This window comes from Bubalus bubalis, chromosome 1 (assembly GCF_019923935.1).
Source record: "Bubalus bubalis isolate 160015118507 breed Murrah chromosome 1, NDDB_SH_1, whole genome shotgun sequence".
Classification (NCBI taxonomy): Eukaryota; Metazoa; Chordata; class Mammalia; order Artiodactyla; family Bovidae; genus Bubalus; species Bubalus bubalis.
Genome location: NC_059157.1, coordinates 182,125,183 through 182,149,083, shown reverse-complemented (window position 1 = coordinate 182,149,083; position 23,901 = coordinate 182,125,183). Strand labels below are relative to the sequence as shown.

Here is a 23,901-nt window from a genome sequence, read left to right as displayed (position 1 = left end):
ATATATGCATTAGTATACTGTATTGCTGTTTTTCTTTCTGACTTACTTCACTCTGTATAATAGGGTCAAGTTTCATCCACCTCAGTAGGAGTGATTCAAAGGCATTCTTTTTAATGGCTGAGTAATAGTCCATTGTGTATATGTATCACAGATTTCTTATCCATCCGTCTGCCGATGGACATCTAGGTTGCTTCCATGTCCTGGCTATTGTAAACAGTGCTGTGATGAACATTGGGGTACATGTGTCTCTTTCAATTGTGGTTTCCTTGGTGTGTATGCCCAGTAGTGGGATTGCTGGGTTGTATGGCAGTTCTATTTCCAGTTTTTTAAGGAATTTCCACGCTGTTCTCCATAGTGGCTGTACTAGTTTGCATTCCCACCAATAGTGTAAGAGGGTTCCCTTTTCTCCACACCCTCTCCAGCATTTATTGTTTGTAGACTTTTTGATAGCAGCCTTTCTGACTGGCGTGAGATGGTACCTCATTGTGGTTTTGATTTGCATTTCTCTGATAATGAGTGATGTTGAGCATCTTTTCATGTGTTTGTTAGCCATCTGCATATCTTCTTTGGAGAAATGTCTGTTTAATTCTTTTGCCCATTTTTTGATTGGGTTGTTTATTTTTCTGGAATTGGGCTGCATGAGCTGCTTGTATATTTTTGAGATTAATTCTTTGTCGGTTGCTTTGCTTGCTATTATTTTCTCTCATTATGACAGCTGTTTTTTCACCTTGCTTAAAGTTTCCTTCGTTGTGCAAAGCTTTTAAGTTTAATTAGGTCCCATGTGTTTATTTCTGCTTTTATTTCTGTTACTCTGGGAGGTGGATCATAGAGGATCCTGCTGTGATTTATGTCAGAGAGTGTTTTGCCTATGTTTTCCTCTAGGAGTTTTATAGTTTCTGGTCTTATGTTTAGATCTTTAATCCATTTTGAGTTTATTTTTGTATACGGTGTTAGAAAGTGATCTAGTTTCATTGTATTACAATTGACCAGTTTTCCCAGAACCACTTGTTAAAGAGATTATCTTTTGTCCATTGTATATTCTTGCCTCCTTTGTCAAAGATAAGGTGTCCATAGGTGCGTGGATTTATCTCTGGGCTTTCTATTTTGTTCCATTGATCTATATTTCTGTCTTTGTGCCAGGACCATACTGTCTTGATGACTGTAGCTTTGTAGTATAGCCTGAAGTCAGGCAGGCTGATTCCTCCAGTTCCATTCTTCTTTCTCAAGATTGCTTTGGCTATTCGAGATTTTTTGTATTTCCATATACAAATTGTGAAATTATTTGTTCTAGTTCTCTGAAAAATACCGTTGGTAGCTTGATAGGGATTGTATTGAATCTATAGATTGCTTTGGGTAGTATACTTATTTTCCCTATATTGATTCTTCCGATCCATGAACATGGTATATTTCTCCGTCTGTTTGTGTCATCTTTGATTTCTTTCATCAGTGTTTTATAGTTTTCTATAGATAGGTCTTTTATTTCTTTCAGTCAATTCAGTTCAGTTCAGCGCTCAGTCATGTCTGACTCTTTACAACCCCATGAATCGTGCACGCCAGGCCTCCTTGTCCATCACCAACTCCCGGAGTTCACTCAGACTCAGTCCATCGAGTTGGTAATGCCATCCAGCCATCTCATCCTCTGTCGTCCCCTTTTCCTCCTGCCCCCAATCCCTCCCAGCATCAAGAGTGTTTTCCAGTGAGTCAACTCTTCTCATGAGGTGGCCAAAGTACTGGAGTTTCAGCTTTAGCATCATTCCTTCCAAAGAACACCCAGGGCTGATCTCTTTTAGAATGGACTGGTTGGATCTCCTTGCAGTCCAAGGGACTCTCTAGAGTCTTCTCCAACACCACAGTTGAAAAACATCAATTCTTCGGCGCTCAGCTTTCTTTGCACTCCAACTCTCACATCCATACACGACCACTGGAAAAACCATGGCCTTGACTAGACGGACCTTTGTTGGTAAAGTAATGTCTCTGCTTTTCAATATGCTATCTAGGTTGGTCGTAACTTTTCTTCCAAGGAGTAAGCGTCTTTTAATTTCCTGGCTGCAGTCACCATCTGCAGTGATTTTGGAGCCCCCCAAAATAAAGTCTGGCACTGTTTCCACTGTTTCCCCAATCTATTTCCCATGAAGTGATGGGACCAGATGCCATGATCTTTGTTTTCTGAATGTTGAGCTTTAAACCAACTTTTTCACTCTCCTCTTTCACTTTCATCAAGAGGCTTTTGAGTTCCTCTTCACTTTCTGCCATAAGGGTGGTTTCATCTGCATATCTGAGATTATTGATATTTCTCCCAGCAATCTTGATTCCAGCTTGTGCTTCTTCCAGCTCAGCATTTCTCATGATGTACTGTGCATATAAGTTAAATAAGCAGGGTGGCAATATACAGCCTTGACGTGCTCCTTTTCCTATTTGGGTATATATTATTCTTTTCGTTGTATTTTTGAAAAAGGGTGTTTTCTATGACCAGTGAGTTCTTTTGGAAAAACTGTTACCCTTTGTCTGCTTCATTTTGTACTCCAAAGCCAAACTTGCCTCTTCAGGTATCTTTTGACTTCCTACTTTTGCATTCCAGTCCCTTATGATGAAAGGACATCTTTTTTGGGTTCTAGAAGGTCTTGGAGGTTTTCATAGAACCATTCAGCATCAGCTTCTTTAGAAGTAGTGGTTGGGGCAGACTTGGATTATGGTGATATTGAATGGTTATCCTTGAACAGAGGTCGTTTTGTTGTTTTTGAGATTGCACCCAAGTACTGCATTTTGGACTCTCTTGTTGACTATGAGGGCTACTCCCATTTCTTCTGAGGAATTCTTGCCTACAGTAGTAGATATAATGGTCATCTGAATTAAATTCACCCATTCTGGTCCATTTTAGTTCACTGATTCCTAAAATGTCAAGGTTCAGTCTTGCCATCTCCTGTTTGACCATTTCCAGCTTCCCTTGTGGCTCAGCTGGTAAAGAATCCGCCTGCAATGCGGGAGACCTGGGTTCAGTCCCTGGGTTGGGAAGATCCCCTGGAGAAGGGAAAGGCTACCCATTCCAATATTCTGGCCTGGAGAATTCCATGGACTGTATAGTCCACAGGGTTGCAAAGAGTTGGACATGACTGACCGACTTTTCACTTTCACAATTTACCTTTATTCATGTACCTAACATTCCAAGTTCCTTGCTGTTTTGTTCTTTACAGCATGGGACTTTATTTTCACCACCAGGCACAGCCACAGCTGAGCGTTGTTTTCACTTTGGCTTAGCCTCTTTCCTTCTGGAGTAGAGAAGGCAATGGCATCCCACTCCAGTACTCTTGCCTGGAAAATCCCATGGACGGAGTAGCCTGGTAGGCTGTGTCCATGGGGTCGCTAAAAGTTGAACACGACTGAGCGACTTCACTTTCACTTTTCACTTTCCTGCATTGGAGAAGGAAATGGCAACCCACTCCAGTGTTCTTGCCTGGAGAATCCCAAGGATGGGGGAGCCTGGTGGGCTGCCGTCTGTGGGGCTGCACAGAGTCGGACACGACTGAAGCGACTTAGCAGCTTTCCTTCTAGAGTTATTTTCTCTGCGCATATTCAGTAGCATATTGGGCGCCTACCGACCTGGGGAGTTCATCTTTCAGTGTCATATCTCTTTGCCTTTTCGTACTGTTCATGGGGTTCTCAAAGCAAGAGTACTGAAGTGTTTTACCATTCCTTTCTCTAGTGGAGCACTGTTTGTTAGATATTAATACCTGCTCCTCTAGAAATACCCTCAGGGTCTGAAAGTGTTAATGCGGTTTCCACATTCGTTGTCTTTATTAGGTGAAATGACTTTATTACAAATGATTGAGGTTTTGAGTATATAAAATAGATTTACTTGAAATTAAAAAGGTTAATAGTACACTGTTGGGAATTAGGTCCCAACTCAGATCTCATTAATCTGGTTGTTTAAAAAATTCATTGTTCGACTAGTATTTTTCTGTTGAACTTATAAAGATCCTGAAATCACCGATTGGTAGCATATTTCCTTTTTTTTTTTTTTTAATTAAAAGATGCTTACTCCTTGGAAGGAAAGTTATGACCAACCTAGATAGCATATTCAAAAGCAGAGACATTACTTTGCCAACAAAGGTTCATCTAGTCAAGGCTATGGTTTTTTCTGTGGTCATGTATGGTTGTGAGAGTTTGACTGTGAAGAAGGCTGAGCGCTGAAGAATTGATGCTTTTGAACTGTGGTGTTGGAGAAGACTCTTGAGAGTCCATTGGACTGCAAGGAGATCCAACCAGTCCATTCTGAAGGAGATCAGCCCTGGGATTTCTTTGGAAGGAATGATGCTGAAGCTGAAACTCCAGTACTTTGGCCACCTCATGCAAAGAGTTGACTCATTGGAAAATACTCTGATGCTGGGAGGGATTGGGGGCAGGAGGAGAAGGGGACGACAGAGGATGAGATGGCTAGATGGCATCACTGACTCGATGGACATGAGTCTGAGTGAACTCCGGGAGTTGGTGATGGACAGGGAGGCCTGGCGTGCTGCAGTTCATGGGGTCTCAAAGAGTCGGACATGACTGAGCGACTAATCTGATCTGATCTGATCTGATTAAAGGAGAATAATGTTTTACAATATTGTGTTGGTTTCTGCCATACATTTAACATGAATCAGTTATAGGTATACGCATGTCCCCTCCCTCTTGAACCTCCCTCCCACCTCCCTTACCATTCCACCCTTCTAGGTTGTCACAGAGCATGGATTTGAGCTCCCTGCATCATACAACAAATTCTCACTGGTTATTTGTTTTACATATGGTAATGTATATGTTTCCATGCTGCTGCTGGTAAGTTGGTTTAGTCGTGTCCAACTCTGTGCAACCCCATAGACGGCAGCCCACCAGTCTCCTCCGTCCCTGGGATTCTCTGGGCAAGATGATACTCTTTCAATTTGTCCCACCCTCTCCTTCCCCCACTATGTCCGCAGGTCTGTTCTTTATGTCTGTGTCTCTATTGCTGCCCTGCAAATAGGTTTATCAGGACTATCTTTCTAGATTCCATATATATGCATTAATACAGGATATTTGTCTTTCTCTTCCTGACTTACTTCACTCTGTGTAATAGGTTTTTGGTTCATCCACCTTATTAGAACTGACTCAAATGTGTTCCTTTTTATGGCTAATACTCCTTTGTATGTATGTACCACAACTCTTTTACCCATTCATCTGTCGATGGACCTCTAGATTGCTTCCATGTTCTAGCTTTTGTAAATAGTGCTGCAATGTATATTGGGGTACATGTGTCTTTTTCAGTTATAGTTTTTTCAGGTGTATGCCCAATAGTTGGGAGAAGGAAGTGGCAACCCACTCCAGTATTCTTGCCTGCAGAATCCTACAGACAGGAGCCTGGCAGGTTACAATCCATGGGGTTGCAGAGAGTCAGACATGAGTTAGTGACTGAGCATGCTTGCATGCCCAGTAGTGGGATTGCTGGGTCATATGGTAGTTTTATTCTCTGTTTTTTAAGGAGTCTTCATACTGTTTACCATAGTGGCTGTATCTATTTATATTCCTATCAACAGTGCAAGAGGGTTCCCTTTTCTCCATACCCTTTACAGCATTTATTGTTTGTAGACTTTTTGATGATGGCCATTCTGACTGGTGTGAGGTGATAGCTCACTGTAGTTTTGATTTGCATTTTTCTTAATACTGAGTGATGTTGAGCAGCTTTTCATGAGTTTATTAGCCATCTGTATGCCTTCTTTGGAGAAGTGACTGTTTAAGTCTTCTGCCCATTTTTTCTTTTTTTTTCTTACTTCTTTGCTCACTTTTTGATTGGATTGTTTGTTATTCTGGTATTGAGCTGCATGAGCTGCTTGTATATTTTGCAGATTAATCCTTTGTCAGTTGTTTCAGTTGCTTTATTTTCTCCCATTCTGAGAGTTGTCTTTTGACTTTGTTTATAGTTTCCTTTGCTGTGCAAAAGCTTTTAAGTTTAATTAGGTCCTGCTTGTTTATTTTTGGTTTTATTTCCATTACTCTAGAGACTGGATCATAGAGGATCTTGCTGTGATTTATGTCAAAGAGTGTAATGACTATGTTTCGCTTTAAGGATTTTATAGTTTCCGGTCTCACATACAAGTCTCTAATCCATTTTGACTCTATCTTTGTGTGTGGTGTTTAGGAAGTATTTGAGTTTCATTCTTTTACACGTAGCTGTCCAGTTTTCCCATCACTACTTATTGAAGAGACTCTTTTCTCCATTTGGTAGCAAATATCTGTAGTCATGTATTTGTTTTGAACACTTTTTTTTTTTTTTTTTTAATTAAGCTTATCTATAGTGGATGCCTGCTCAGTTGTGTTTGACTTTTTGTGACTCCATGGACTGTAGCCTACCAGACTTCTCTGTCCGTGGAATTTTTCAGGCAAGAATTCTAGAGTGGGTTGCCATTTCCTGCTCAGGGGATCTTACTGACCCAGGGATGGATCCCACATTTCCTGCCTTGGCAGGCATTCATCACTGCTGTGCCACCTGGGAAGCCCAAGCTTATCTATGGATGGAAATATTAAAAATATTTATCTCTACATGGTAGAGTATTTCAACCCTGGAGACATCCTCTTTGTTGTATTTCTTTTGCCTTGTGTTGATTATGGTAATTTGTTTCACTGCTTAAAATTGTGAGTTTCAAAGTTGTTTGCTGCTGCTGCTGCTAAGTCACTTCAGTCGTGTCCGACTCTGTGCGACCCCATAGACGGCAGCCCACCAGGCTCCCCCGTCCCTGGCATTCTCCAGGCAAGAACACTGGAATGGATTGCCATTTCCTTCTCCAAGGCATGAAAGTGAAAAGTGAAAGTGAAGTTGCTCAATCGTGTCTGACTCAGCGACCCATGGACTGCAGCCCACCAGGCTCCTCCGTCCATGCAGCAGGTGCTTAATCATATTTCCAAATGAAGATAATTGGAATTAGTTCAAAATTAATTTAGGAATGTGCTGTCAATAAGTCTGTAATTATATGGTCAGAATAAATTTATTTTTATTTTCTAAATTTAAAAGAGAATTTTGTTTGTTTTTGGCTGCATTGCATGTGGGATGTTAGTTCCCCCACCAGGGAATGGACCGGGAAGTGAACACAGGCCCCCTGCAGTGCAAGCAGGAAGTCCTAACCCTGGACCACCAGGGAGTTCCCCATTGATTTTCTAAATCTGAGGGAAGGTAATACTATTATAGTTTAGTTTAAGTGTGGGGTTAAACAGTTTGAGTTCAAAAGCTTGGCCCAGCCATTTAATAGTTGTTACATTAGAGAAATGATTTCATTTTTCTAATTCTCAGTTTTCTTGTCAATAAAATGAGGATCATCATACCTGTATCTTAGTTGTTATGGAGACAGTGAGATAGTAAGTAGGTTGTAAATGCTATTTGTCATCGTTAACACATGATAAGTACTTAGTAAAACTTGTGCTGGGTGCTTGGTCGTTTCAGTCTTGTCTGACTCTTTGCGACCCCGTGGACTGTGGTCTGCCAGGCTCCTCTGTCCATGGGGTTCTCCAGGCAAGACTACTGGGGTGGGTTGCCATGCCCTCCTCCAGGGGATCTTCCCGACCCAGGGATTGAACCCACGCCTCTAAAGTCTCCTGCATTGGCAAGTGGGTTCTTTATCACTAGGCCATCTGGGAAGCCCTAATAAAACCTACTTGTTGCATAATTTCAAGGCATGTCATACATTTTTTGATCAGGGGCACCTCCCCTCTCCAATTTCAGGGATTAAAATAGAAAAGCATTATCTTAATTCAGGTGTGTAGGCACTAATAAGAGCTTTGAATTAACCTGTCATTTCTGGGGTTGACTTGGCTACTTAGGTAAGTATTTCTTCCCTTCCTCATCTCTCCAATGTATCCTTATCTAAGTATAACATGATCGAAGGTGAGCTTTTCAGATTGAGGAGTGGTTTTCTCCTGTAAAGCATACTTCCATTTTCCTAGCCTTCACCTTTTTTGGACTGTTGTTCAGGATTGGATGCAGAATAGCAGTATCACTTGTTGCTTCCTAAAACATGAGACATAAATTGTCGGGTGTGCTGATTTTGGCCTCGGACACATCTCCTGATGTCCAGAGAAGCCTTTAACTCTACATTATATTTTTTTGTTAGCATTGTAATCTGTATCAGGAATACAGTATTTTTTCTGACAGGCCAAGGTAGTGGTTTACTTTTTGAATTTTTAAAATTTAATTTGGGGGAGGTAAAAACACTTAACATAAGATCTCCCCTCTTAACAGATTTTAAGTATACATTATTGTTCACTATTTAGGCACAGTGCTATACAACAGACTCTAGAACTTACTCATCTTGCATAACTGAAACCTTGTACCCATTAATTAGCAACTCCCCATTTTCCCTCCAACCCAGTCACTGGCGACTACCATTCTACCTTCTTCTCTGAGTTGAACTATTGTAGATAATTCATGTAAGTGGCATTAGTCCTTCTGTGACTGGCTTATTTCACTTAGCATAATGTTTTTAAGTTCCACTGATATTATCGAAGACTAGGATATCCTTCTTTTTTAAGACTGAATAATATTGTGTATACCACATTTTCTTAATCCCCTTTCTTCATCTGTTGGTGGGCTTTAAGGTGTTTAGACATCTTCAGTTTTATAAATAATACTGCAGTGAATATGGTTGTGTCATCTCTTATTGTTGTAGCTCGCCTTCCAGGAAACAAACTCACTCAGAAGGACAATGCAGATGGTGGAGTGCAGTTTATTGCACCGGTGGGCCCAAGGCAGAGTGTCCTCTTAGCCAAGGACCTGGACCAGTTTTTGTGAAAACATTATATACCCTATGGAGAAGGCAATGGCACCCCACTTCAGTACTCTTGCCTGGAAAATCCCATGGACAGAGGAGCCTGGTAGGCTGCAGTCCATGGGGTCGCTAAGGGTCGGACACGACTGAGCGACTTCACTTCACTTCACTTCCTAACCACTAGGCAACCATGGAATTCCCTAATAATTCTATTTTTTAATTTTGTGAGCAACTTCATACTGTTTTCCATAACACACCATTTTACATTCTCATCAACAATGTCCAAAGTTTCAAGTTTCTTTACATGCTTGCCAGAACTTGTCTTTTATTTTTTTTTTATAATAGCCATCCTAACAGGTGTGAGGCAGTATCTTGTAGTTTTGAGTTTGAGTTGCATCTCCCTGATAATGACATAGAACATCTTTTCATATACCTGTGTACCATTTGTGTGTCTTCAGTTTTATATTAATTTTATATTAATGTGTTGTATCTGCTCTTCCTTTATCCCTTTATCTATCCTAACCTAGAAACTTTCGGGCATCTAGTGCTTTTATCACCCCTGAATTCATAAGTCTCCAAAAAGTTGTAGATAAGCCTTCTTAATTCCCCTCCTAAAAGATTCGTTTGAGTTACTTGTTCCCCCAAATCAGTGATGAGATCATTCTTTAGGTTTATTTTTTTGATTCTTCAATATGCTTTGTTGTTTTTGTTGTTACTAGATTATTTCCCCCCAGACTCCCTACAGATATATTAGATCATGTCCTAAGTTCTTTGTGATTGTAATTTTAAAATTTTCTATTTTTCTCTCACTTTCCTTTTACAGTCCCTTGATGATATCAGCCAGTCTTCACTCAAATGCATTTTCTTTCTTGTCAGTTTCTCCTAGATAGGCCAGAGTTCAGTCAGTCATTCCCATCTTAAACTGTGAACTCAGAATCCAAACTCCACTCTTCAGTGTCAGCCATTTACCTTTTCTGTCCTCCGTTTTTTTTTTTTTTTCCCCCAATCTTCAGTTACTGTATATGAGGGGAATATACCATCTGTAGACCTATAATTTTTCACTTGTTTGGCACATTTTCAGAGATCTTCTCTAAGTTTCTTTCCAGCAATATCATTTACTACAGATGACTCAGAAGGCAGGAATAATGTTTGCTGGTTTAATAATTCTTGGTTGGCTGCCTGTGTCATTTCAGATACACAATCTAGAAAAAAACAGAACAGCACACCAGCTGACAGGCCTATATTTAGCTGTCTATACATACTAGTAGGAAGATGTCATTGACTGTTAAGAGAAATTTCTCTCTGGTGACAATAAAGGTTTCTCTAAATTTGCTATTCCTTGTGGTTCTCTTATTATTCCTTAGAGCATGAATTGATGTTTTTCCAGAAGGTTTGACAAAACCTTATTTGGGAGTACCTGTTAGCAGCGACTTAACATGCATGCATGGAAACAACACACATGTCCATCAGCTGATGAATGGTTATACAAAATGTGATGTTTCTATACAATAGGAAACGGATGCATGCCACAATATGGATAAACTGAAAATGTTTCGCTTGTTATGCTAAGTGAAAGAAGTCTGTCACAAAGACAGCACGTTTTATGATTCTGTTTATATGGGATTCCGTAATAGACAGGTCCATAGTGACAGAAAGTAGATGGTTGCCAGGTAGTGGGTGTGGGGGGGGCTGGGGAGTGGCTGCCAGCAGGGTTTCTTGTTGGAATGATAAAAATAGTGTATTCGTTGTAGAACTCTGTGAACATACCAAAACTCTGAATTGTATACTTCTAAAGAGGTGAATTTTAAGGTGTGTGAATTGTCTCAAAAAGCTGTGATAAAAATGTTTTTGAATGAAAAATAGTATTATTCTATTTATGAAAAGAATACTTGTTGATTAAAAAAGTTTAGATGTATAAAGATGTTTAGAAAGCTAAGTAAGCCATAATTATAACCATTCAGTTTGCATTATTGACACTTTATGTATTCTACAATATTTTTTAGAGTGTATTTCTAATTATTAAGGATAGGAAGTAGTATCCAAGTAGCAAAAGAAGTAAAATGATCATATTCAGTATGAAGCAAATGATGTAGTATTTTCAGAATTTATCATTAGTCTTTCATTAGTAGCCAGTTTGTACAATTAGTTGTGTAAAGTTAGATAAACTGAAACTTTTTCGTGAGCTAAATGGATTCTGGATTTTATACACTTCAGGGTTACAGTCAACAAACTAATCTTGAAATATTGCACATAGCATTGTCCCTCTTCCTGTGGCTGTTAGGAAGCTCATACCATGTGTGATTTATCATACAAGTCAGCAATCCTCAACTGTTCTATATCCTGTTTAATCAGAGAGTTCACTAACCAAACTGTAACAAGCACTTCTGAACACTTAATTTCTGCACTTGATGTTTACAGCTACACTTTGAGTAACATTGTTCTTGTGACTTAAAAATCTTTTTCTCAAAGAATATTTAATTCCTTGGAAAAAGGTTAATATTCTGTGAAAACAAGCTAAGTGGTATAAATGACAGCTTCAATTTTGTTTAAAAAGACATTTCTTTTCCTAGCTGGAAGAAGGAAAGTTAGTATCTTTGGATGCTAGGATGAAAGATGAGTTACTTTATCAACATTAAAAATGTTTTTACTATGTACTTAAATTACTTTTGGGCTTCCTTGTGGCTCAGACAGTCAAGAATCTGCCTGCAATGCAGGAGATCTAGGTTCAGTCCCTGGGTTGGGAAGATCCCCTGGAGAAGGGAATGGCAACCCACTCCAGTATTCTTGCCTGGAGAATTCCGTGGGCAGAGGAGCCTGGTGGGCTGCAAGTCCATGGGGTCTGAAAGAGCTGGACATGACTGAGTGACTTAACATTTTAACTTTTACTAAATTACTTTTATAATGAGAATATTGTTCAAGTTAAACCTTATTTATAGTAAGTTCCCTTTAAAGTGACAGCGACAGCAAGATGGCCGGCACTTAGCAGCTAGACAAAAACCTTTTAGAATTGGTTTGACACTTGACAGTCATGTGTTAAAATATTGTTTGGCAGTGTGAGATTTAAAGATTCATTTACTTTAACACTTTTTACTAGATCCTCTATTCTTGGGATGTTGATACAAGGGCAGTTGTCCTCAAACTGAGCATAGTGGAAAAGAGCTGTGACAATATAGTGTGTTAAAGGCTCTCTGATAGAGAGGTGAACAGACCATCCTTATGGTCTTGTAGAAAAAGTGGCTGTCTTAAAATCAGTACCATATGGCAGTCTATGAAAATATGGTGTGGGAGATTCAGGAAAAATTCTTAAGGTTAGTACTATTACAAAATTTACCCATCTTTTTATCTTTCAGGATTCAGCACAAAATGAACATTATTAAGGAAAATAAGGATTTAGCATGTTTCTACACAACAAAACATTCATGGAGGGGGAAGTAAGTATTTGTTGGTTTTACTTTTCTGTTCTTCTATAGAGTATTTTGAAAACTACTTTTTCTTTTGATATGTCTGGTTTTCTCTGTTTTCGGAAGGAATTTGGATAAGAATTAAAAGGAAAATAAACCGATTATCCATAGTCTTGAATGCTGTCACTTAAGGATGAGTTTTTGTAGTAGCGGAGTATTACTTCACAACTTTATCACCTAGAGATGAGCCTACATGTTATCAATACATTTTCACATCCATTTGACAGTCAAAGAAAATATGCCAATTAGTGCATTTTGTATTTTTTCCTTTAACCTGTAATGAAACTTAAAAATTGGTTTTGATCTTTTCTTTGGGAGGGGTTGATGACATTTCTCAGTAGCTTGCCCGGCCAGACTGAGGTGTAAATGGTTCCTGTTTCCTGCTGTAAAATGGATAGTAATTCCTAGCCATCTGATTGATATAAGGATTAAATGAATTGATACGGAGTGTGTGAAGGTTTTAAAATTATACCTTAAATACATTCAGTATTCAATGAATGGTACTTTCTGATCATTACAAAGAAGTTTAGTCTGTTGTCATTTTGAGTAGTAATAAGTAAAATGAGTATGCCACACTTTGACAAATAGGTGACCACATTATGCCAAATCAGGCCTCAGACTAAGATAAAAACGTGACATGTGCACAAAACCAGTAACTTTAGTTCTTAATCCCCACCCCCCAGCCAGAAGATGAGGAGAGAGAGTGGCATAGTTCTTATTCTTTCCATTTTTTAGGTAATAGTGTTGTTACTTCTTAGAATGGTGCAACATCTGAATTCTGTAGTGTTTCTGATTTGCATTAATGAACTGACTAATTTTGAAAGATTTGAGTGTTTAATTTTGTTTCCTTTTAGAAGCTCTGTATGAGCTACTTAATTGTTATCCTTGTAGAATACTTGTCTTGAAATTTTTTTCTTCAGTTAATTTCATTAAGCAAAGTTAGAATATTGGCATATCCAGAGTAGTATAACTCTTTAATTCTTTCAGTAAACCTTAAAAAATGTTGTATATTTAAATGATCTTTATTTTTTCCTCAAATTTTAGATTGCTCTAATCATCGTAATATAACTTTTGTTTTTTAAATGCAATTATAGCATTCTGTTGAATTCTAAAGAACAAAATAAATATAATACTTTTTGCTTTGCTAGCTTGTTGTAATTGTGATCATCTGGAAAATTTTTTTTTAATGTTCTTAGTGGTGACTATGCCTTAAGACAGTCCTTTTTTTTTTCCTTTCCTTCTTTGTAATTATTAGGAGCAGAACTATCTCTGTGCTGTAAGCACAATTCCTTCCCTCTAATTCACACCTTGAAATTTGTTTTCTTTTTACAACAGCTTTATTGATAAAATTTATATAACATAAAACTTTTAAAAGTGTACAATTCAGTGGTTTTTAGTATATTTCGTAGAGTTGTGAACCATCACAACTCTTTTTAGAACACTTTCCTCACCTCTCAAGAGTACTCCTTTAAAAATATTAGCAGTTCCTTCCCTCCCTTCTCTTATTCCCTGCATCTGTCAGCCTCTAATCTATTTTCTGTTTCTGTATTTGCTTAGTTAGGACATCTCATATAAATGGATTCATCCAATATGTAATCTTTCATGACTGTCTTCTTTCACTTAACATGTTGTCAAGGTTTATCCATGTTGTAGTATATGTCATTACTTCATTTCTTTTTATTGTTAAATGTATTGTATGGGTATGCCACATTTTGTGTTGATGGATGTTTATATTGTTCCTACTTTTTTACTGTTATGAATAGAATAGCGCTACTATAAATGTTCACATACAAGTTTACTGGTGAATCTATATTTCCAGTTCTCTTGAGTATGTACCTAGGAGTGGAATTGATGGTATATGGAGTTATATGGAAGTATATGATAACTCTGTGTTTAACTTTTTGAGGAACAGGCAAATTGTTTTCCAAGTGGCTGCAGCATTTTATAATCCTACCATCAGTGTATGAGGATTCCAATTTCTCTACATCTTAACCGACACTTGTTATTGTCTGTCTTTTTATTTTAGGCATCCTAGTGGGTATGAAGTGGTATCTCATTGTGGTTTTGATTTGCATTTCCCTGATGACTAAGCTGTTGAGTATCTTTTCATGCGTATTTGCCATTTGTGTATATATATCATGAAATGTCTATTCAAATCATTTACCCATTTTTTTAACTGGGTTATTTGTTGAGTTGCATGAGTTCCATATGTATTGTGAACACAAGTCTCTTATAGAGATATGATTTGCAGATATTTTCTCCTATTCGGTGGCTTGTCTTTTCATTTTCTTGATGGTGTGCTTTGAAATATGAAGTTTTTAATTTTGATGAAATCGAGTTTATCTATTTCTTTCTATTGCCACTTGAGCTTTTTGTGTTGTTAGCCATTACCTAATTCAAGGTCTCAAAGATTTATTCCTTTGTTTTCTTCTAAGAGTTTTATAGTTTTGATTTTGGGTAACTTTTGTGTATAGTGGGGAGTAGGGATCCATCTTTATTCTTTTGTATGTGGATATCTAGGGCTTCCCAAGTAGCTCAGTGGTAAGCAATCCAATCGTCCTGCCAATGCAGGAGAGGCAGGAGATGTGAGTTTGATCCCTGGGTCAGCAAGATCCCTTGGAGAAAGAAATGGCAACTTACTCCAGTATTCTTGCTGGGAAAATTCCACAGACAGTGGAGCCTAGTGGGCTACAGTCCATGGGGTTGCAAAGAGTTGGACATGACTGAGCAACTACACTTTTCCTTTTCCTTTCAAAAGTCCTACATTTCCCAGATAGTGATAGTTATTTCATTATGTTATATATATTATTATGTGGCACTGAATCTTATACTATATCACCTATTTTATGTAGCCCTTCCCTGGTGGCTCAGCTGGTAAAGAATCTGCCTGCAATGCAGATGACCCAGGTTAAGTCCGTGGGTCGGAAAGATCCCCTGGAAAGCAGAATGGCAACCTACTCCAATATTCTTGCCTGGAAAATTCCATGGACAGAGGATCCTGGTGGGCTATAGTTCATGGGGTTGCAAAGAATTGGACACAACTGAGTGACTAACAACAACAGTTTTATGTAGCCAATTCTAATCTAAGTTTAAAGTATTTCTCATCGGTCTTATGAAATAATAAATGTCCCCACATTGAAATTTTTTCTTTTGTTTTAGAGTTGTTATATGAACCTTCTCTTTAGAACATATATCTGCATACAACAAATCTTGTGTGTGATATGGGGGCTTTAGGGCCTCAGTTTTAAGAGATTCTATCTCAACCCCAACATTTCAGAAAAATGTTATTGGTAGTGACAGTAAAGATGGTCAAATATTTTTCTTTCTCTTAGTTTACCTAAATTAAAGATAACCTCTCCAGGTATTTCCCTTGGGGATATTCATGTCACTTATTTCATGTTGCCTTTATAATAGTTTTCACGTTCACTTTGCAGACACTACTCATTTTTTAATGATTCGGGTCTGTTCACCATCATTGTAGACCCTTCGGCTGGCAAAGTAGCTTATCTGCTATGCTTGTCATTTTCCCACTTGTACACAATTAGATTTTATCTTTGTTCTGAAAACAGCGAGAAGTAGGAGACTTCATTAGTAAAAAAACGCTTTCTTTCATTAAAGAGCAAAGTTTCCTTTTTGACCTGGCAAGTCATTTCTGATAAAAGGAAGATTCATACATTTCAGTTAAACAGAAGTGAAGATTCTCTATGAAAAACTTCAGAGTAATGTTGAAAATTAGGTACTTAATTTTTTCCTGAATGGAAATTACATGGAAAATCTGCCTGTGGATCACTTTAGTATTTGCATACATTAATTGCAGCAAATGCTCTGAATTTAAAAGTAGGATTTTAGTATCTGAACAGGATTTTAGCTTCACTACATTGGGATATGTCTGTGATAAGTCATTGGCAGGTACCCACTATATTTATAGCCCCCTGGAATGACTTGATACAGGAAATTTGAGATAAGAGTTAAGGGTAAGGGAAGCTGGTGAATTTCTGATTCCTTTCTTGTAAGTAGGAATAGAGTTGGACAAGGAAGAGAGACTCTTCTCTTTAGCTGCCTGTTACTAACACACCTCACCAACTCAAATAAGTCTAGGAATCCTGAGGTTTTTTTCCCCTGCTTTGTTGATTTTAGCCCTTGCCCCTGCCAGCCTCTAAACCAGAGATATGAGTCCGTCCTGAATTGTCTTTGTGTTTTCTTTGTACATCTCTTAGTGCTTATCAGGCAATCTTGATATTTGAATATCTTTCAGAAGTGCAAATAGGACCACATCTCCTTATAGGAATTTTATATTGTATGCACAATGTTCTATTAAAAGCACAGTCTTTTTTTTTTTTTTTTTTTTAATGTTTCTTTGCTACTCTCTCCATACCTTCCACCCTCTCCTCCCCCCGCCCTCCTGCCAGCTGAAAAGTACAGAATCTTTTCAGCAAATAATACTTGACACCTGGATATCCACTTGCAAAAAAATGAATCTAGGCCTGGATTCTACATCCTTCACAAGATTAACTCAGATTAACTCAAATTTCAGATCACAGACCAAAATGTGAAATGCAAAATTATAAAACTCCTAGAAAACATGGGAGAACATCCAGATTACCTTAGGTTTGGTGATGATGTTTTAGATACAACACCAAAGGTAATAGTCATGAAAAAATGAATTGATGAGTGGACTACATTAAAGTTGAAAACTTATGCTTCCTAAAAGACACTATCAAGAGAATGTGAAGACAATTTGGGAGAAAATAACTGCAAAAGATAACTGTTCTACTGTGCAAAGAACCCTTAAAACTTAACAAGTGAAAAAACAAACAACTAGATTAAAAAGGGAGCCAAAAATCTTACCAGAGACCTCACCAAAGAAAATATGCCGGGAATTTCTTGGTGGTCTGGTGGTTAGAGTTCTGTGCTTCCACTGGCCTGGGAACTACAATCCCACATGCCATGCGGCATGGCCATAAAAGAGAAAACAAGAAAATATGCAGTTTACAAGTAATTTGGGAAAATGCGAATGTAGAGATAAATGGCCAAAATCCAGAACGCTTGATAACTCCAAATGCTGGTGAGGATGTGAAGCAACAGGAACTCTCCTTTATTGCTGGTGGAAATGTGAAATGGTACAGCTTCTTGGGAAGATAGTTCGGTGGTTTCTTACAACACTCAACGTTCTCTTACCATGCATGTGGGTGCTAAATTGCTTGAGTCCTATCCAGCTTTTTGCAATCCTGTGTACCATAGTTTATCAGGCTTTGTCAGGGGGATTCTCTAAGCAAGAATACTGGAGTGGGTTGCCATGCCCTCCTCCAGGTCTCTTACCATATGATCCAGCAGTTACACTAAATTTACCCAGGGAAGCTGAGAACTTACATTCTTACATTGCACAGAAGCCTGCACACAGATGTTTATAGCATCTTTATTCATAATTACCAAACTTGAAAGCAACCAAAAGGTCTTTCAGTAGGTGAATGAGTAAATAAACTAATACATGCAATGAATATTAATCAGTGCTAAAAAGAAATGAACCATCAAGTCATGAAAAGACATGGAAGAAACTTAAATTTAACTTAAAACTTAAATACTAAGTGAAAGAAGCTAATCTGTGAAGGCTATGTGCTGTATAATTCCAACTATATAGCAGTGTAGAAAAGGGATACTTTATAGAAAGTAAAAAGATCAGTGGCATCCAAGGTTTGTAGCCGGGAAGAAAGGATAAATAGAGTTCAGAAGATTTTTAGGAATGTGAAACTACTCCATGATACTGTAATGGTAGATACATTTGGATCCCTTGTCCAAAGCATAGAATTTGAGACACCCAAGAGTGAACTCTAATGTCAGCTGGGACTTTGTTGGATACTGATGTATCAATGTACACTGATCAGATACAGATGTAATAAATCTCTCTGGTGGGGGTTCTTGGTAAAGGGGAAGGATGTGGAGGGTGAGGACTGGGAGCATGGGGCAAGTCTTTGTACCTCCTGTTTAATATTACTGTGAACCCAGTTCAGATCAGTTCAGTCACTCAGTCGTGTCCCACTCTTTGCAACCCCATGCACTACAGCACACCAGGCTTCCCTGTCCATCATCAACTCCCAGAGCTTACTCAAAGTCCTGTCCATCAAGTCGGTGATGCCATCCAGCCATATCAACCTAGGTCATCCCCTTCTCCTGCCTTCAGTCTTCACCAGAAACAAGGTTTTTTCCAATGAGTCAGTTCTTTGCATCAGGTGGCCAAAGTATTGACGTTTCAGCTTCAGCATCAGTTCTTCCAATGAATATTCAGGACTGATTTCCTTGAGGATTGACTGGCTGGATCTCCTTGCAGTCCAAGGGACCCTCAAGAGTCTTCTCCAAAACCGCAGTTCAAAAGCATCAGTTTTCTTTATGGTCCAACTCTCACATCCATACATGACTATGGAAAAACCATAGCTTTGACTAGATATAACTTTGTTGGCAAAGTAATGTCTCTGCTTTTTAATATGCTGTCTAGATTGGTCATAGCTTTTCCTCCACGGAGCAAGCATCTTTAATTTCATGGCTGCCATCACCATCTGCAGTGATTTTGGAGCCTCCCAAAATAGAAAAGTCTGTCACTGTTTCCACTGTTTCCCCATCTATTTGCCATGAAGTGATGGGACCAGATGCCATAATCTTCGTTTTCTGAATGTTGAGCTTTAAAGCCAACTTTTTCACTTTCCACTTTCACTTTCATCAAGAGGCTCTTTAGCTCTTCTTCACTTTCTGCCATAAGGGTGGTGTCATCTGCACATCTGAGGTTATTGATATTTTTCCCGGCAATCTTGATTCCAGCTTGTACTTCCTCCAGCCCAGCGTTTCTCATGATGTACTCTGCATATAAGTTAAATAAACAGGGTGACAATATACAGCCTTGACGTGCTCCTTTTCCTATTTGGAACCAGTCTGTTGTTCCATGTCCAATTCTAACTGTTGCTTCCTGACCTGCATACAAATTTCTCAGGAGGCAGATCAGGTGATCTGGTATTCCCATCTCTTTCAGAATTTTCCACAGTTTATCGTGATTCACACAGTCAAAGGCTTTGGCATAGTCAATAAAACAGAAATAGATGTTTTTCTGGAACTCTCTTGCCTTTTCAATGATCCAGTGGATGTTGGCAATTTGATCTCTGGTTCCTCTGCCTTTTCTAAAACCAGCTTGAACATCAGGAAGTTCACGGTTCACGTATTGCTGAAGCCTGGCTTGGAGAATTTTGAGCATTACTTTACTAGCATGTGAGATGAGTGCAATTGTGTGGTAGTTTGAGCATTCTTTGGCATTGCCTTTATTTGGGATTGAAATGAAAACTGTATTACTATTTTAATCTGTCATTTGATTCTTATTGATAGTATTTATTTAAAAATAGATTCGTTTGTTTTGCCTGATTTTATTATCCCTGGAAGAACTGAGAAGCTTTAGTTTGTTTCCTGGAACAATCGAAGAAGCATAGAATTTACCTGTTCCTTTAGGGTTTCATGGAGCAGGCAGTGGCACCCCACTCCAGTACTCTTGCCTGGAAAATCCCATGGACGGAGGAGCCTGGTAGGCTGCAGATCATGGGGTTGCAAAGAGTGGGACACGACTGAGCGACTTTACTTTCACTTTTCCCTTTCATGCATGGGAGAAGGAAATGGCAACCCACTCCAGTGTTCTTGCCTGGAGAATCCCAGGGACAGGGGAGCCTGATGAGCCACCGTCTGTGGGGTTGCACAGAGTCAGACACGATGGAAGTGACTTAGCAGCAGCAGCAGTTAGGGTTTCATCTCCTTATTTGATCCTGGTACTTTTGTAGGATGTCATTGTTTGCAGCTTTCTTAAATTCTTGTAATAGATGTTGATTTATTCTTAATTTTCATATTTATCAACATAGACACGTCATTTTTTTCTTCTGTGTCTATGGTTATAAATTATCGTATTCTTAATTTTGTTTTTGTATTTTCTTAGGCTTATTTTCTGGAGAAGGAGATGGCAACCCACTCCAGTATTCTTGCCTTGGGAATCCCATGAAAAGAGGAGCCTGGCGGGCTACAGTCCATGGGGTTGCAAAGAGTTAGACATGACTGAGTGACTGAGCTCACAGCACAGCCCTAGTTTATCATTTTATTTTCAAAGAGCTAATTTGTCAGTTTTAAATAAGTTTTTGTAATTCAGTTTCCACTTTTTATCATTATGAATTTCTCTCTCTTCTAAAAAATTACTGATACCCAAATGGTTATTCTCCTTCAAATATGTTGCTTTAAGTGAAGGAAGTGATTTAACAAGTGAAAATTGCTTGTCTGTGATGTAGGCTTCCTACTTCTATAAAATTGCAACACTTATTGTAATATAGGTAGTTGGTTAAATAGAAATCATTAAGATTCCAGAAAAAGGACTGTGATACACCAGTTGTAGGCTGTAGCTTTTCCTTTATTTGTATCATGATCTTGTTGAAAGTATATTTTGAAAGAATTACTAGTGTATAGTGTCTCCCCCCCCCCCCATTTAGAATATTTTGGCATCATCTGGCAGTTTTTTTGCTTAACTTCATGTATACTAACAACAAAGATTGCTTCCATAGGTTTTACTTTTCTACTTAAGGATCTTGTTTCACAGTAGATTGAGTGATGGGTAGATTTTTGTATCAGTGGCATTTCAGAACATTAAAAATGTGAGAATATAAAACAAAGCTATATTTAGTCACATTAAATCAACTAATACATTTCTATTTATTTATTGAGATGTTTCTTTTGTGTTATATGTGTTTTCTTATAAAATGTTTCCTTTAAGACTGAATTTAAGTACTTGATTTCCTTTGTAGGTATAAGCGTGTCTTTTCAGTTGGAACCCATGCGATAACTACATATAATCCCAATACCTTAGAAGTAACAAATCAGGTAATAATTTTAGAAGCTATTAGGTGTTTGAACTCCACTTGAATTTTAAAAGCCAATGCTCCCTAGCCTGAAATCAGGCCAGGAAGGATAGAAATGTCAAATTTGAAAAAGATTAATATGCTTATATAATGCTCAATACTCAGGACCAAACATAAATAAATAAAGGGAGCATATGGGTGCATATTTCTAGGCTCTAAGGAGTATAGCTTTTTACTGTTACTTTGATTATAAACATCATTTTAATGTAAAATTTGTAAATTTTTTATGATTTTAAGGGCAATATTGTTACTCCGATACAGACATACATAAGTCATAAGTGCAGTGGTTAGAAAATGTATGTCGTAAAAATAAGGTTGATATTTATAAAGGCAAGACTAAACTGAATATGGGTAAATAAACACTTAAAATATTCTAATTTAAGTCCAAATTAGGCATGTTTTACAGATTCCTCTTTTTGTTGCTGTTTTTAAATGTTTGTAGATAATCATAAAATGTTATTCCCCAGATCTTTTCATATCTGTGTATTTTAGTTGCTTTCCATTGATCAATCATTAATCAATCAGGAATTGAAATTGGAAAACATAACTTTTTTATTATTGTCTCTGATAACTGAAAACTTTTTAGTTTGTTTTGTAGAGTTACTGTAAAACAAAACATTTTCTAGATCTCAGTACTGTTATAAAATTTTTTCATTTAATCAGTGATTTGAAATTAAAATCGTAAAAATAAGTGTTGCATTTCACCACAGTGTAGCACCAGTTGAATGATTTCCTTTTTTTTGTTAGTGGCCTTATGGAGACATTTGCAGCATCAGCCCTGTAGGAAAAGGACAAGGAACAGAGTTCAACCTCACATTTCGTAAAGGCAGTGGAAAAAAGTCAGAAACATTAAAATTTTCTACAGAGCACAGAACAGAACTTCTTACAGAAGCATTGGTGAGAACTGTTTCATGTTAATACACTAAATTTCTCTCTTCTCTTTTTAATGAGTTACATTAAAGTACAGATACTGGTGTTCTGAGCCATTTTCCCACTTATTGACCCTTAATTGACTCTCTGAAACTTTTACTTTTTTCTTACTAAGAGGCTGGATAATCCTTTAGGTTTGATAGTTCTTTTAGGTCTTTTTAAATGCATTATATAGAACAAAGCAGTTGTATGTTTAATCTACCCTGTTTTTCAATAAAATTTCACACACTTTATTAAATATCCTTCAACTATAACTTTAATAACATTTTTTAATATCAGGATTACCAAGTTGGAATTTTACTTACTTTGGATAGAAAGTACTGAACTGAGAGTCTCTCTTAATAAGTCTGTTGTTATAAACTATGTTTTTTATGTCTTCTCTTTCAGAGATTTAGAACTGATTTTTCAGAAGGAAAAATCACAGGAAGGGCAAGTATTTCTAACATTTATTAATATCTTTTTTGGCTTATCAGTGTTGCACTTTAGAAATCCTTGCATAAACTGTGTATTCCCTTTGTGGCAAAGCTGAAGAAACTGAAACATAATTTTAATGTCTCCTGATATCATGTGATAGATAAATGTAGTTTAACAGGAAACTCAAATATGGGAAATTAGATTTATGACTGTTAATGCAAATAGTTAGATAACAATCTTCAGGCAGAACTAAATATTAAAAACAAGGCTTCATTCAGCAAGTCTTTATTCTGTTTCTTAACAGCAACAGAAGCTTCATACTGCTGATAATACTTTTTAGAACATGCAATTGTTGTTTGTTGTACAAGATTCTTATTTTGGAAGTATTAAACTTGTAAGAAAATTTATGTATTGAAACTATCTCATTGTATGCTCTCGCCCTGAATCTGGGGGTTTCCCAGGTGGCTCAGTCACCTACCAGTGCAGGAGACGTGGGTTCAATGCCTGAGTCAGGAAGATCCCTGGGAGGAGAAAATGGCAACCCACTCCAGTACTGTTGCCCGGAAAATCCCATGGACAGAGGAGCCTACTAGGCTACAGTCCATGGAATCACAAAAAGTCCTACATGACTGAGAGACTGATTATGCTCGCACTCACTGGGTCTTGCCAATAATGAGGGTTTGCATGGTGCAATGACAGCTTTCAGGAAGTAATTATTGCTTATTAGAATCTTAACTTTTCCAGGCCTTCTCTAGACATGTTATAGCAGCATTTAAAGTAAATCTGAGTCTTCTGGGGAGAGGAAATGGGCGCTGATGCTTTTCTTTCACTCCCTTCAAATACGGAATTTCTTTCCATGAGAAGGTATTGCTTATATAATAGGGGTGGGGGATCCAGAGTAATGTGTAAATTCGAAGCACTGTCCAGAACTCTAGCTTCTGACAAAAGGCAGGACCTGAATTCTAATATGCTGGCAGTACCATTCCCTTGTTTTTTTAAAAGCCCTCATCCTTTCTATGGGTATTCTGTTCTGTGTTTTAGTATCTGAGAAGCCTCCTGATTTCAACTCAAGCAAATGGTTGGTTTCCCAGGAGCCATTTAAAATAGCTTAATGGTTTTTGGTGAGCTCCATGCTGCTTATCACATTTCTATAAATCATAATTTAGTACACTTATTTTAATTATGTTAGTAGGTGAGTTTTCTGTATAGCTCATCTATTTGGAAAACAACTGCTTCCTAAAGCATATTTATAGATTTTGTTATAAGTTCCCCTTTATATATGTTAACTTCACCAAGTTAATATTTTTCAAACTGTTTGGTGGAAACAGTATCCCTAGAAGATAGCCTGAAGAGCAGCAGTTTTATAAAAGTTGAATTTGGTCTTCGGCTTCCCATCGCTCCTAG

General features: G+C 37.8%; 1 protein-coding gene across 3 annotated transcripts in view; it reads left to right on the top strand.

Moving 5' to 3' along the window:
* The window catches only part of DNAJC13 (DnaJ heat shock protein family (Hsp40) member C13), a 151,555-nt gene that overhangs the window by 18,239 nt on the left and 109,415 nt on the right, over positions 1-23,901 (top strand). For all 3 annotated transcript variants that reach the window (XM_025291713.3, XR_003111073.3, XR_003111080.3), the window contains exons 2-5: positions 12,116-12,196; positions 21,040-21,115; positions 21,901-22,050; positions 22,471-22,512. In XM_025291713.3, the coding sequence (XP_025147498.1) occupies positions 12,129-12,196; positions 21,040-21,115; positions 21,901-22,050; positions 22,471-22,512 (336 nt within the window). In that variant the 5' untranslated portion in view covers positions 12,116-12,128. The remainder of the gene's footprint in view (positions 1-12,115; positions 12,197-21,039; positions 21,116-21,900; positions 22,051-22,470; positions 22,513-23,901) is intronic.